Source organism: Mauremys mutica, chromosome 6, assembly GCF_020497125.1.
Source record: "Mauremys mutica isolate MM-2020 ecotype Southern chromosome 6, ASM2049712v1, whole genome shotgun sequence".
In the NCBI taxonomy this organism is placed as follows: domain Eukaryota; kingdom Metazoa; phylum Chordata; order Testudines; family Geoemydidae; genus Mauremys; species Mauremys mutica.
In genome coordinates, this window is record NC_059077.1 from 68,023,948 (window position 1) to 68,040,239 (window position 16,292).

General features: G+C 40.1%; 1 protein-coding gene across 8 annotated transcripts in view; it reads right to left on the reverse strand.

Moving 5' to 3' along the window:
- Window positions 1-16,292, reverse strand: part of MCC (MCC regulator of WNT signaling pathway) — a 321,225-nt gene that overhangs the window by 89,646 nt on the left and 215,287 nt on the right. For all 8 annotated transcript variants that reach the window (XM_045022358.1, XM_045022361.1, XM_045022365.1 and 5 more), the window contains 2 exons: window positions 14,354-14,467; window positions 3,502-3,644 (listed from right to left, as the gene is read on the reverse strand). In XM_045022358.1, the coding sequence (XP_044878293.1) occupies window positions 3,502-3,644; window positions 14,354-14,467 (257 nt within the window). The remainder of the gene's footprint in view (window positions 1-3,501; window positions 3,645-14,353; window positions 14,468-16,292) is intronic.

The window sequence follows — 16,292 nt, forward strand, 5'->3', positions numbered from 1 at the left end:
TGCACTGTGGGTAGCTATCCTGCTGTGCAACTGGCCGTAGGGTGCTTTTGGAAGGGTTTGCAATGCCTCATGCGGCAGGTACAGTGTCACATGATGCAGGTTTCTCAATCGCATCGTTCCATGGGCATCTTGCTAGCTGCTATTCAACTGAAGTGTGGGGTGGAGTAGGGAAGAGTGTGTGTGTGTTGTGGAGAGATAGAAACACTGTGTGTGTTGGGGAAGTCTGAGAGAGACTGTGTGTGTTGGGGGTAGTGTATATGTGAAAGAGACGGGGTGTGTGTGTGTGTGTGTTGGGGGAGAGTGAGTGTCTGGGCATGCTGTCTCTAAGTTCAGACAGCAACTTGAGCAGTCTCTCCACACCCCACACCCCCCAACAGCAGGCCGCTCCGTCTGTAAACCTAGCGAACATGTCTGGTCATGGTAAGGGAGGTTAGGGTATCAGAAAAAGAGGTGCTAAGTGCCAAAGAAAAGTACTGAGGGACAATATCCAGGGTATTATGAAGCCAGCTATTCGCCGTTTGACTCGTCATGGGGGCGTGAAGCGCATTTCAGATCTCATTTATGAGAAGACTCGGGGAACGCTAAAGGTATTTTTGGAGAATATGATCCGAGATGCTTTTAACTTACATCAAGCATGCAAAGCAGAAGACTGAATTCCATGGACGTTGTTTATGCGCTGAAGCGCCAGGGTTGTACTCTGTATGGATTTGGAGGCTAAACCTGTGTCAGTAATTCTCAGAAAAAAATCTGTAACTAGAGTGACCAGACAGCAAATGTGAAAAATCAGGACAGGGGGTGGAGGGTAATAGCAGCCTATATAAGAAAAAGACCCTAAAATTGGGACATCTGGTCACCCTATCTATAACCCAAAGGGAAAACATTCCACATTAATGGTTCCATTTCCCTCTGATTTCTCCCACAGCCTCCTCAGTTACAGGGAGCGGCATCCTCAGCAGCTCTGTGAGCTCTCCAGGCTGAGGAACGTCAAAGCTTCCCAGAGCTTTGAAAGGGGAGGGGCACATGCCTGTATAGCTAAATGCAGGGCAGCCGAGTTCAAAACAATGAGCAGAGTGGTCATGGAAGGCATTATGGGATACTAGGGAAGGCCAGTTAAGTTGATGTAACAAATGGCAGTGTCTACACTGACGTTTTGTCACTTTAACTTCGCCGCAAAAAGCTCTCTATGCCTCTCGTTGAGTTGGTTTGGTTTTGCCAGCAAAACAGCAGAGTTTTGCCACCAAAACTAGTATTGTAGTGTCTACACCTCCACTGTTTTGTCAGCAAAAGGCAGCCTTTGCAGACAAAACTGTGTAAAGTAGACAAGGCCTAAGTCTTTTCCCCAGACTCAGGCTACATCTACACTACAGCCGGGATCGACACTCTGAGATCAATCCACCGGCGGTCAATTTAGCGGGTCTAGTGAAGACCCGCTAAATCAACAGCAGATCGCTCTCTAGTCGACCCCTGTACTCTACCCCTGATGAGAAGAGTAAGCTAAGTCGACGGGAGTGACCCCCCCCAGTGTAGACCCCACAGGAACTCGACCTAAGGTACGTCGACTCCAGCTACATTATTCACGTAGCTGGAGTTGCGTAGCATAGGTCGACTTTGCCTTAGTTGCTCCTAGGATCTCTCTCTCAGAATCTTTGTCCCAACCCACACAAACATCCCTTATATTCAGGTTGGAGTCTACACCTGTCCCAATGAAGCCAGCAGTAATTAACCGACATTTCTTCAGGGTTCCAACACCTGCTAACATAGTGGGGCAAGAGCAGAAGCCTGACATGTTGTTACATGAAAGTATGTAAATGACAGGAGCGAAGAATTAATTTTCTTTCTTCCCACTATGTTTAGAAGCTGAACAGAAGCTCTCTAAGCTCACCTTGTTCAGTTTTTTTTAAAAATGTATTCGTCTGTGAGAAAAAACTAGCTACAATGACCATTAAAGGAAAGCAAAATAAGAATTCATTATTCACTTGCAAATATTTATTATTATCATTACAGCAGAATGACCTCAAATATAAGTGGACAGAGGTGTGGTCTAGGGATCTGAGCACAAAGGACTCTAATGTGGAATGCCAAAGCTGCCGTGGGTGGGGAGAGGTTGTGCCTAGGTGCTCTATCACAGTAGCAGAACTGTGCGTGCCCCTGAAGGCACTTTGGCCTTCAGGGGCATGCACAGACTAGCATCTTTACCTACAGCAGAACTTCCACTATTTACCTATTCATATAATATTAATGCAATGCAATTATATTTATATGCTGTAATTACAATATATTAATATTATCTTCTGTAATTTAAGATACACAAGTTTACTCTTTCACACAAAAATATTTTCCTGGGCATATATTTTAAACAAAAGAGCTCCTGGCTTGATGGCCATATAGACTTTAGTGAGATAAAGAAACGAAACAGCCATTACTGAAAAACAGGCAGGAAAATAAGCCAGAAAACCCACACAGTGCTACATGGGGAAAATTTTAAGTAAGTATAACCTATAGCAGGGGCCGACAACCTTTCAGAAGTGGTGTGCTGAGTCTTCATTTATTAAATCTAATTTAAGATTTCACGTGCCAGTAATACATTTTAACATTTTTAGACGGTCTCTTTCTATAGGTCTATAATATACAACTAAACTATTGTTGTATGTAAAGTAAATAAGGTTTTTAAAATGTTTAAGAAGCTTCAGTTAAAATTAAATTAAAATGCAGAGCTCCCCAGACCGGTGGCCAGGACCCAGGCAGCGTGCATGCCACTGAAAATCAGCTCGCATGCCGCCTTTGGCACGCATGCCATAGGTTGCCTACCCCTGACCTACAGAGATGTGAACTCTTTACTTTCAAAGTGGGTGTTTTGGTTTAAAATCCCTAACTGGCCAAGGATCGAGGAGTTCATGTCCCAATAAGCTTGACAGCTGAAAAGTATTGTGAGGTCTCAGCAAACTCCTTCACGAAGTAACAGCAAAAGGCCTTTGCCTCGCAGTAAGCTAAGAGCAGCTTATATGGACAGATGATTGAAAAGAATGTTCCTCTTTGGTGAAATCTAGAACTTACATGAAGAAATAGCTGGAACTTACTGAGTAATGTCTTAAAAGAGGAGTGCTCAAATTTTTACATTCAGTGAGTATGCAACACTAGTTTGATTTGCACCAATTTTGTATTTTGTGGGAACTGCTGGTGAAAGTAGGCACAGCTCTTGAAGCCAATTTCAGTTGTACCTCTATAATGGGTTTAATTTAGTCTTGGTTATGTTGTGGATAGCAGAAAGATAAAAATGGGAATGGGGAGTTGCTTATCCTATAAGTTGCTTTTCCTGCTACAATTGCCCAGTTTCCAACCCCCTAGTATGCATGTTACACTAATTTTGCACACTCACTGAACCTCAATCATAGCAAGTCTAGCTACACCACTTTTTTGATTAACTTACACCCAATGTATATTGTACACCAGCATGTATACCACTTCTGAATTTTGCCCAGACTTCTATAGGAGTTGCAATACCTTATTGTTGTTCCTTGTAGTCGGTCAATCTTCTTATTTAATTCAGCGATAATGCTGTGAAGCTCTGTGATTCGTTCTTCATAGCGTAGTGTTGTTCGCTCCTGTACATCTTCATGCTCTCTCATTAGATGAGACTGTTCACACTAAAGCAGAAAAACCAAAGTACAAAGGAAGGGAACGGGTGTTAAGATTAACCATACTGAGATTAGATGTAAGGCAAAATTTTATGTGCATTAATGGCTCCTCTACCCACCAATCCTGACACCATTTTTCAATAAGGAGAGGAAAATGGTCTTTAGAAGCCTTCTAACTTGGTACAACCCAGGGCTTTACAGGCAACATGCCAAGAGCCCAAGGATTTCATCTAAATTCAATAAAATAAACCATATTGCAGCTGCCCTCATCTTGAATATAGTGTCACCCACTGCTCAGATCAGCCTGGAATATCACAAGCTGGGATCTATAGTCTTTGTGAAGATGGTCACCCAGGCAGGATTGTCTGGGCTTTTCCCAGGGTTGTCATGCCTTCCCATATCCCACAAGAAGATATTATGTTGGTGGCCTGCATAGTGTCATCACACTATGATGTTGTGTTGTAGCACTGGATTTTATGATAGAATGCAATAACCGTATGCCCCCCCCCAAAAAAAATCCTCCCAAAAACCTAAACCACAAGACTTTCTGTGGTGATGTGCTAGATATCCTGCCATGAAGTTGTGACTGTCAAATCTGTTCCATCAGACAGAGCTACAAGAGGTGCCAATTCCAGACACAAGCAGTGTATTGTAACACTCAGACATACATCTTAGGCCTCCCAAACATTTCAGGTGCATCCAAGGATTTCATGATAGATCGAGGAGAGACTTTGGCATAAGATAACAAAAATGTGTCTCCCACTTTTCCTCCACCATTCTGGTTGAAAGGATTTAGTGGGGTAAACATGTTTAAAATAGACAAAACCTAGAGAATCTGTTAGTAAGTCTTTTTCCTTCCCATTAGGATTTTCTTTTCTCTTTTTTTGGTCTAAGAAGGTACTTTGCATAATTTACTCATTTATAATACAATAAAAAGCTTGTCACTTGAGTGATGAAACAACAGACTTATTGCTTGTATTACTGTATGCTCCACACAACCGACTAACTTTCCCTCCAACAGCGTTTCAATTCAGTCTCGTCATGGTTCCAGATGCCAGAAGCCACATGCATTGCAATTACAGCACTAGCCATGGTATACATTAATTAGGTTTGGTAGAAGACTGGAAATGGCAAGACTTCTAACCTGCTTTTGACCCCATGTAGAAATCAGGCAGGCCCCTGCCTCTCCTGCAGTCACACAATGGAGACTGCTCCTATTAAATGAAATCTCAAACTTACAGTGATCTAAGCATTGGTACATCAACTGAACATATTCAATGCCTTTTTAATAAAACCTATTCTAAATGCTAAATTAGAAGTACCGGTAACTACTGCATGAATCCCCCTGCATTTTTATTTTACTGAAAGTGACTTGCCTGAATATCACTCTATATGGAATTAAAATACAATAAAGTGATGCAATACACAACACATACAAAATTCCTATCTACAGTTAAGGGTCTGACGATATTTTCGTAATATCCCCTATTTTCTTAGGTTCATAACTTATGACTTGGGATCATCACTTATATGAAAATAAACTTCCTCCAAACCGAAACATGATGCTAAGCTTGACAGACTTTTTTTTTTTTTTTTTTAAAGAAATCCATTTCAATATTTTTAAATTCCAGGAGTACACACACAGTGCAGAGTAGTTGTGGTGTTTTTCATTCTAACTGCTGTGAAATATGCAATGACTTTCACACTATATCTACCTTCTAACAAGATAATCTATGTTAGAATTTAATTGACAGGCCACAGTGATAATCTGTACTATGGATACATTAGGTTTTTATGTATTATTTTTGGAAAGAAAAGGGAAGAACAAAGATATATACATATAATAAGGGCAGAGTATATAATAATTATTTTAAAATGTAAATACACATTTATCATCACAGAATAATAGAAATTATGGCTGGAAAATAGGTGAAGCCATCTAGTCCACACCCTGTGCAGGACTGTTCTCTACAGTGTTCTCTGTTCAAAAGAAGACTGCACTAGCTTCTTGACAGAAGTATGACGACCACATATAATTTGCACAAAATGGAGCTGCCTTCATCTTTAATGTAGAAGTACAGGATGCTGACAATACAGGTCCCATTATGCCATGAGATTCATCTTGTTCTTAAATGTAAGGCTCCAACTTTCACAGAGTGGAATTCCTCTTGGATGAAGAGTGTCCCCTTGTGGATGTATCTCCATACTAAAGATGAGGGCAGCTGAGGGCCACATTCTTGAACTCCAGTGAGCCACATTCAGCCTTAAGGCCACACACTGGCTACCTGACATAATTATTACATGCAGACATCACCATATCTTCTTACTTCTCATATGCTATCACGAAAGGCTTTATTTCTCTGTTCCCTCGCCTCCCCTATTCCCTGTTACTTGATTAAATAACTACTCCTTCCTTCAGAGTATAAAAAACAGGTGGCGGAAGTATCAGATAAAAATGTTAAACAACAGTTTAACAAAAATGCTAGACACATTAAGTGCAGAGAAAATGGAAAGAAAAAGCATCTTACTGCACATTTCTAAACCAAATTTCATGTGACACACACTGATACTCACAAACATTGTCTCAGTATTCTCCAGCCCAGTGAGTTATCTGCTCAATGTGGTTTTTTTAAAACTGAAAGGATATTTCAGATGGAGTGTGTAACAATTATTTTCTGACAATAAATAAAAAGCCTACCACACCAGATTTCATCTCTCTAAGCTGGGCACGGAAAAGCTGAATGTTATTTATCTTGGCTGAAGATATACTGACTCTCGCTAATGGACTTCAGCTACAGCACCAGGCTTGCTTTCTCTCCCTCACTCTCTCAAGTCATTGCACAGCCACCATTTTTCACAATAATCTTTATTTGGTGACAGATATACGGTGAGTAACAAAGAGGAAACAATGTGAAACAGGGAAAGTGTATGCACCTGAAGCAGCTTTAAGTTTTTTGTTTAAAAGCGTCTTTTGCTTCCCTGGGGCAACAGAAACTGGGGAAAAAGGGCGGACAGAAGGTGGGGACCCACCATGCTTTGCCTTGGGAGACACTACGAGCTGGTTTTAATGTGAATGATCTGAAGGAAACCTTGTACAAACTGGAGGATGATGATGTGGTGTTCCTGCTGGTGAGCCCTGTCAGGCAATAGTGATTCCCATCTGAGAAGGGTAAAAGTATGCATAACACAGAACATAAGAAAGGCCGTACCGGGTCAGACCAAAGGTCCATCTAGCCCAGTATCTGTCTACCGACAGTGGCAAATGCCAGGTGCCCCAGAGGGAGTGAATCTAACAGGCAATGATCAAGTGATCTCTCTCCTGCCATCCATCTCCATCCTCTGACGAACAGAGGCTAGGGACACCATTCTTACCCATTCTGGCTAATAGCCATTTATGGACTTAGCCACCATGAATTTATCCAGTCCCCTTTTAAACATTGTTATAGTCCTAGCCTTCACAACCTCCTCAGGTAAGGAGTTCCACAAGTTGACTGTGCGCTGCGTGAAGAAGAACTTCCTTTTATTTGTTTTAAACCTGCTGCCTATTAATTTCATTTGGTGACCCCTAGTTCTTGTATTATGGGAATAAGTAAATAACTTTTCCTTATCCACTTTCTCAACATCACTCATGATTTTATATACCTCTATCATGTCCCCCCTCAGTCTTCTCTTTTCCAAGCTGAAGAGTCCTAGCCTCTTTAATCTTTCCTCGTATAGGACCCTCTCTAAACCCCTAATCATTTTAGTTGCCCTTTTCTGAACCTTTTCTAGTGCTAGAATATCTTTTTTGAGGTGAGGAGACCACATCTGTACACAGTATTTGAGATGTGGGCGTACCATGGATTTATATAAGGGCAATAATATATTCTCAGTCTTATTCTCTATCCCCTTTTTAATGATTCCTAACATCCTGTTTGCTTTTTTGACCGCCTCTGCACACTGCGTGGACATCTTCAGAGAACTATCCACGATGATGCCAAGATCTTTTTCCTGAGTCGTTGTAGCTAAATTAGCCCCCATCATGTTGTATGTATAGTTATTTTTTCCAATGTGCATTACTTTACATTTATCCACATTAAATTTCATTTGCCATTTTGTTGCCCAATCACTTAGTTTTGTGAGATCTTTTTGAAGTTCTTCACAATCTGCTTTGGTCTTAACTATCTTGAGAAGTTTAGTATCATCTGCAAACTTGGCCACCTCACTGTTTACCCCTTTCTCCAGATCATTTATGAATAAATTGAATAGGATTGGTCCGAGGACTGACCCTTGGGGAACACCACTAGTTACCCCTCTCCATTCTGAGAATTTACCATTAATTCCTACCCTTTGTTCCCTGTCCTTTAACCAGTTCTCAATCCATGAAAGGACCTTCCCTTTTATCCCATGACAGCTTAATTTACGTAAGAGCCTTTGGTGAGGGACCTTGTCAAAGGCTTTCTGGAAATCCAAGTACACTATGTCCACCGGATCCCCCTTGTCCACATGTTTGTTGACCCCTTCAAAGAATTCTAATAGATTAGTAAGACACGATTTCCCTTTACAGAAACCATGTTGACTATTGCTCAAGAGTTTATGTTTTTCTATGTGTCTGACAATTTTATTCTTTACTATTGTTTCAACTAATTTGCCTGGTACCGACGTTAGACTTACCGGTCTGTAATTGCCGGGATCACCCTAGATCCCTTTTTAAATATTGGCGTTACATTAGCTAACTTCCAGTCATTGGGTACCGAAGCCGATTTAAAGGACAGGTTACAAACCTTAGTTAATAGTTCCGCAACTTCACATTTGAGTTCTTTCAGAATTCTTGGGTGAATGCCATCTGGTCCCGGTGACTTGTTAATGTTGAGTTTATCAATTAGTTCCAAAACCTCCTCTAGTGACACTTCAATCTGTGACAGTTCCTTAGATTTGTCACCTACAAAGGCCAGCTCAGGTTTGGGAATCTCCCTAACATCCTCAGCCGTGAAGATTGAAGCAAAGAATCCATTTAGTTTCTCCGCAATGACTTTATTGTCTTTAAGTGCTCCTTTTGTATTTTGATCATTTTGATCATGCAAAAGGAGACAATACAACCTATTATGCAATGGAGAATCCAGCGATAGAAAGAACCATCTAGAGCAGACCATCTGTCAACTCAGGACTGTACCTCTATTGGCCAATTTTTGTCCTAGGTTTAAACGTGCCACTAGTACTTTTTGATAAATTTTTCTCCCCAATATTCAACCTAAAATTTCTCTTCATTAATTTCACATTGTTATTTATACTCCATTTCATTATGTTAAATTCCTCTCTCCTTGTATTTCATATTCCTCAAATATCAGATTTATCTCGTGCACCCCATAGTTGTTTCTTATCCAAGAGGTACATATTTAGTCCTTTTAATCTATTCTCACATCAATTACTTCCAGTTATGAGATAAATGCCTCAGACCCTCTCTCTTTCTCCTTAGCCTTGTTTTGGTCTCATATCTAAGTTTCTCACTGCAATGATTAAAGGTACCACTTAGCAGAGAAGGAAGACGCAAGAACAAGCCATGGATTCCCGGAGGGGTGTGCACATCAAGAGCAGTTGCCAGGAAGAAAAAAAGTGTTTCCAGTAAAGTTTTCAGCCTAAGTCACCCAGGGTTTCTGGGACAGGCTGCAGAGGTTACTTCATTACAGAACCAAGTTACCATACTTGGGAACACCTTTGGCACTTTAAAGTCTGATCTTCTGGATGAAAGGGAGGTGCTGAGAAAAATCATCGGACCAATAAAAACTGTGAAATGAGAGAGAAGATAAGAGAAAATACTTCAACTTCAAGATGTTGGAACAAGTAGGTTTAACTTCCTACAATGTGCAGCAACCTGCAGTACAAGAAACACTAACAGTATCATCATTTGCATTATACTTATTGTACTCAGCTAGAGGATAATAACAAATCCTAATCTCAGTGCTAAAGTAACAAAATCCCCAGAGCCTCAGGCACCTGCCTGAGGTGGAAGTAATCTCAGTAACACAATATTTCAGGAAGAGTACAAGTCATCACCTGAATCAGCTACAACAATAAACTTGTCTAACAAGTTCTTAGGAGACAAAACCTTTGCTTAAACAATATTGTATTTTAATTTATGACAAGTGGAAGCTTTTTATAATGCCATCAGTTAATTCTTGTCTCTTTTATATATAAGCAACTTTCTGGTGGCCTGAGCCCCATCCTAACAACTCACATGGACAAGAATTCATTGTTTGGGGGTTGAGTCTGTGTAATGCTTGAGGCTGAATGAGAGTATAGGTAAATCACATCTACTTGCTATCCATTTAAACCCTAAGTACTATTTCTAATTATTTGTTTAGCTCAACTATTGATCTTGATTTCATGTCATCCAGCAAACCAGAAGAGCACAAAAGGAATGGCAAAGTTGAATCTTCTGATCAGAACATACAGTATGGCTTTTGGAATTGCCTCTTGTCTAGTTCAGTCCTTTAGTCTTCCACTCTGCATCACTGCAGATCAGAGAAATGAACACTGTAGTCCTGATGGAAAGGTGTAATTTTTGTACGTAGAACAGACACACTGCTGTAGTATTCCAAAAGGAATGGGAAAGGAAGCAGCAGTAACTAATTTAGGATAAAATCCTTAATTACAAAATCCCTAGTTTCCAAGGTCATTTTAGCATTAAGTCCACTGTTTTTGTTTGTTTGTTTTAAAGAAAGAGTAACAACATTGACAAATTCTGAGTAGTATGATGCATCTTGGTAATGTAGTCCTTTAGGAATGTATTCCCTGAATAGTCCTACTCAGGAGGAGGACCACCTTGAACAAACTTTGGAAAAAGAAACATTTATACAAAAAACAACTGTACATGGTCTGTATTTTACTGTGTTCCCTCACCTTCAGTTTTTGCCTGATCCAGCAGTTAAAACGAAAGTAGAGCTTCATGAATATTGGCTGTTCCTGTTTGCACTGGTCCCAACAAACTTTTTCTTCAGTTCTGACCCGTGTGGCTTTTTATCCCCTTTTACCTTTGCTTAAAGCTTCAAATTAATTTGAATCCCAATGAGACAACTATCTTCTCACACCGTGTTTTACTTAAGCTCCATACACTACCTATGGATTATAGTTTGGTTTATATCAAAACCAGAAGTGGACCTTCATACATCTTTGAATGACACATAGTGGGTTGCGCTTGAGGGAGACAGGAAGTCGTTTTATAGATATGGGAGGAGAGTGGTTTTAATTTTAGTTTGTTCTTGCAGCAGTTTGCAGATTTGCAGGAAGTTATTCAGAGTGATATGTCAGAGGAGATGCCAACAGGAGTATATAGCGGGTGAAAGGCCTGATCCTGTCGTCTCTCCTGAAACCAAAGCATAAAAATATGTCTGGCACTAGTTGCGGCTGCTTCCACTATGGCACAAAGGCGAGCTGGTTTTTAGAGTGGGAGGACTTGGGGACGAACTATACACTGTACACCAACCAAAGGACTTTTGCTAACCCCAGAGTGGTGAGAAAGTATAGGTTAATCCCAACAGGATCCATAGATTTAAGACACAGGAAGGTGCAGTTTAGGCAACTGGCTCTAACCAGTGTGCAACCACCAGAACTCCAGAGTCCCCCACTAGTGTGTGGTGATTTCAGTGGGCATGCCCAGCACTGGTGCCCCAATTTCCTACAGTTATATACACAGCAATAATATACACAAGAAATCAAATCACTGATGGTGAAAAAGGAATATGCAGCAGCTGCTAGCAAATGTATCCTCTAGTCTCTCTGTGGCTCACCACTTGCTAATGTAAATAATACTTTTAAAAAAACTACAGGAGATGAGAATTTATGTATGCCTCCATTTAAGGATCTACTGTACACAGTCAGTCAGATCAAATGGTAATGAGAAAGTAATTCAAACTAGTATTGGTGGAAGCAGCATCAGCACGCAGATAGAGAGAATATAGCCAGGTCCCAAACTCTCAGGTATTTTAGAGTATAATGACTTACAGTGCCAGAGTAAAAAAACAAAATAAGTAACTACAAGTGGAGGAAAAACTGGAGAGAGAAAGCGCAAACAAACATTAGTGGCATTATAGCCACTAATATAGCTGACAAATATGCCAGGGAGCTGAGCTCTCTGTCTTTCCAATCTGTTTCTGATGGCCACCCCTCCCAAGCCTTGCATAACTGAAGTAAAGTCAAAATATAAGTAAACAGATATGTTATGTGTCAAGACAACTCTGTATAATGTAGAACACTCTGGAGAAGAATTCTGCACATGCAGTGTTTTCAGAAGATGATATACATGTACATGCTGATGTGACTAAAAATTTCATACACCACTATCATCATCCTGTCCGTGTTCTCAATACTTTTCAAGAACTGTGGCAAAATTTGTTCAGAGGGGAAAACGGGACTGGAACAAAAGTGCCAACATACACAATGTGTACCGTACCATGCTGGCCCCAATGTCTGACAGTATGAACCAAGGTAAGGAGTTGAGCTGTGAAGCCACTCAGCTATTACCTTCTTCAGCTTGTGCAGCCATGCAGATTCAATGTGATTTCTTGAAGACTACAGGGAGAGTATAGCTGCCACATTGTACTGCTGACCCATTCAAAGTCTGCTTTCCTAAAGCAGACCTATGGAGTGCTCTTGACACTTGTAAGTCAGTGTCAGACCTCTGATTAACAAATGTGTTGTGAGGAACTGTCCTGCTCCCAGGGCTGCTCAAGGAACACTGCACATTTGCTGGAACAGTTCTGGGACAGCTTTTGTGGAGAAAAGCACGTGACTTAGTACTATCTGTCAGCAGCACCTCATCCTGGAGCTTCTCATCATCTGAGCGAGAAGGGCAATAAATTGCCGGCCAGTGTTTTACTGAGTAAAAGGGCCATGGAAGTTAGTCTCACACAGAATTGTCTGATGTTGTGCAGTTAATTCCTGACCTCAACCTTACTTTTTCTAGGAGCAATGGAGATTTGGAAACACAAAACACACAATTAGCTTGCAGAACTCATAACCACAAAATACCATTGAGTCCAAGAGCTTAGCAGGATTAAAAAAAAAAAAGATGTAAACATTTATCTGGATAACAAGAATGTCCAGAATTGTCATCGTAAACATTTTTAAAAAATAAGCAAATGTTTTCGAAGGATTAGTGGATGACCCAAAGATTGGCAGACTGATAAACAATAAGGACAACAGGCAGTCATACAGAGCAATCTGGATCATTTGGTAAGCAAGGCCCATTCAAACAAAATGTATTTTAATACAGTCACATGTAAAGTTACATACCTATGAACAAGGAACGTATGCCATATCTACAGAATAGGTGACTGCACCTTGTAAAGCAATGACTCTGAAATGGATTTAGGGGTATAGTAGACTAACAACTCAATATGAACTCCCAATGCGATGCTGTGGCAAAAAAAAAAAGGCTAATGCAATCTTGGGAAATATAAACAGGGGAGTAGGCAGGTGATTTTACCTCTATCTATGACATGGGTGAGACAGGTACTGGAATACTGTGTGCAGTTCTGGTGTCCATATTTTAAAAAGGATGTTGAAAAACTGGAGAAGGTACAGAAAAGAGCCACACATGTGATTTGAGGGCTGGAGAAAATGCCTTACAGTGAGAGAGCTCAACCAATTTAGTTTTTCAAAAAGAAGATAGAGAAGTGACTTGATTGCAGTGTTTAGTACCTTCACAGGGGGAAAATACTGTGTAATTCTAGAAGAGAAAGGCATAACAAGTATCAATGGCTTTGAGTTGAAGTCAGACAAATTTAAGTTAGAAATTGGCACACATTTTTAATAGTAGGGTCACTGACCATTACAACAAATTACTAAGGAAAGTGGTGCATTCTCATTCTCTTGATTTCTTTGGATCAAGAGTGGATGCTTTTCTGGAAGATATGGTTTAGCCAAACAGACTCAGTATAGGGGGTAAGTGGCTGAAACTTAAATGACTTGTGATATATCAGTCTGGTTAGATGATTTAATGGTCCCTTCTGGCCTTAAACTCTATGAATACATGACCATATTTTTATATTTTGAGTCAGTTTAGAAATGTGAAAGGTGCCAGAGTGACTGCATTTGAAAAGAAAGGTTCTGTGTCTAAAGAAGACTACAATATAGAAAACAGTACGAGTTTTCCACATTTGCCTTCCTACCTGTTTTATTCTGACATGAAAGGACCATTTCTAAGGGTCAGAGGGCACCCTGATTCAGTTCTTAGCTTCTCTACTGAACATCAGTTGTGACGTTGATTGTAGTTATATGGACACCTGCCCTCTAGAAACTGGACTGAGATCACCATATAATTTCTCACAGACCCCTGAGTAGCTATCAAGTAGCAATGACTTCTGAGCACTACTAATCTGAACTGGATTTGAACTTGATCTAAAAGTTAAAGACTTTATATTCAATCATCTAAGCCAACTTGGCCTTTCAGTAATTTATATTTCCTGAAACAATATATTTTAAAATGTTCCCTATTACAATTGGTTGTTTATTCTGGCTTCAAACTAAACCAAATTTAATGAAATTATTTCTTGACTTTTTTTAAATACGTACCATCAAAACGTAAAAATTTAACATCTTTGGCAAAAATATTTGTTATGCTTTCTTAAAACTTTTCCCCCACTGATGTCAGTGTTACAGTGCATGTTATCTTTAATTTTTCTTCCTCTGTTTGAAGAAAACAACCCAGACCATTTCCAGGATCTTGAACCATCACTCACCTGCGCCTTTGCCAATTTTTTTTCCAGCAGGTCCCGCTCCCTTTCTGTTTGCTGCAGACGTTTATTAAGCTCCACTATATCTCCCTTTAGTGATGCCAGGGCTGCTAAATGGAGCTGTAAGACAATAAAAATGTATCCAGGTTAAACTTGTCTACCAAATGTACCCTACTGTAAACTACTAGGAGGCATCAGTGTTCACAACTAGTGTGAATTTCACACTTGAGAACTTTTAAATCACAAAATGGGATAAAATAATCCACATGCAGCTGAATGCTTTTCCTGGAACACTCCTGAGGAGGAGCATATATTGTATTAAGAGAGAGAACACACATAACAAGGGTAAAAATAATGCAGTGTAATTTAATTGGAAGCCTGCGTCCATTAGCTTTTTTACACTTTTTTATACTAGCTCAGAGACTTGTACTATAAAAGAAGGTGCAGTGTCCTTTAACCATTTGAATGCTCTCAGACATAAAAGCCTGTGTAACCTTCCTACAAAGAACAATGGGAATATGGCATGCAAGGGTTCAAAATGTTACTTTGAGACTAATACAAATTCCACATACAGAGTTACCATTTTTCAGTTGGTTGAGATAATTTTTTCCCGGGTCTCATGCTAGTGAGTTTAAACAACAAAGATTTACTGAAGTTGTAATGGAAGGACTAGATCTGCATTTCTTTCCTAGATAAATTATCTGGGTTAAGCAATCATACTAAAGGCAAAATCCTGTCCTTACAGTCCGTACAGTCTGGTGGGTCCCAGAGATATTTTACAATTTAAAAATGTGAATTCCAATACTCTTTAGATGCTTTTCAATCTTCACGGTATGTCTGCTGTGTATTAGTGTTAAGGGCTCTTTGTATTTTCCCCCCTTTGTGTAAATATGTAATTCCTCAATTAAAAATATTGGAAATTAAAATGCAGTACACCCAGATATCAGAGAACATGCTACTAACAACTAAACCGAAGAATGGAGAAAGCCATCCAGAATGGGAAAGAACAATAGAAACTGAACCAAAAGCTAGATGAGAGATGGAACACAAGGCATATCCCATACTTAGCTGATGGCATATGCAAGTTTATGATCAGCCAGGAAAATTGTGATAAAATGGGCAATCTAAGAGGAATGAACATCAATTTTTACTTTAAAAAATAAAACTGAAAATATATCTTTCCCCACATATTAATGCCAGTGAGACAGATCTGTAGAGGAGCTGCAGGTGTGGGGGGGGGAGGGGCAGAATGGGACTGGCTGGGCAATGAGATTGGCGGCAAGTAGCTGGGGGGTGGGGTGGGACTGGAAAAGGTTGGACAAGAAGACTGGAAGTATGGAGAAGTGAGACAAGGAATTGATGGACAAGGAGATTAGAACTGGGATCGGAAGCCTGAGGCGTACACACTGAGCCTAGTTAGGTGAGGAGAATGGGACTGGGACAAGGAACCAGTGGTGGGGAAGAGACAAGACTTGGACAAGTGAAAGGGGGTGGGGCAGAAAGGAGTCATGCTTGTGGGGAATGGGAAGAAGAGGCTGTGTCAACTAGAGTATATTCTGTTCCAGAGCCTAGAATAGAATCTAAGATTCCTTAGTCTTACCATTCCTCTGCTGTCAGAAAATATCTGTGGTATCCACTGGCAGAGTATCCCATCACCCTCTAGTGCTGGTCTCCATAGAGGATGACAACCTACTATTGCTATCAGTTACTCTGGTATGTGATCATGTAATTAAACAATGCACATAATGCATATGCACTAGGAGGTTTAAATAAGGTTGCACAGACAACCTAAATTCTGCCATTTCCTAACTTTGAATGTTTGACTGTGTAGGCCTTGCATGAACAATGAAAGAAAACAGTAGTAAGGAAACAGAGGTTAACAATGGACAAGTCATAAATTCACAAGTGGCCTTGTAAATAACATGTCATTAGTCGATAAAGAAAT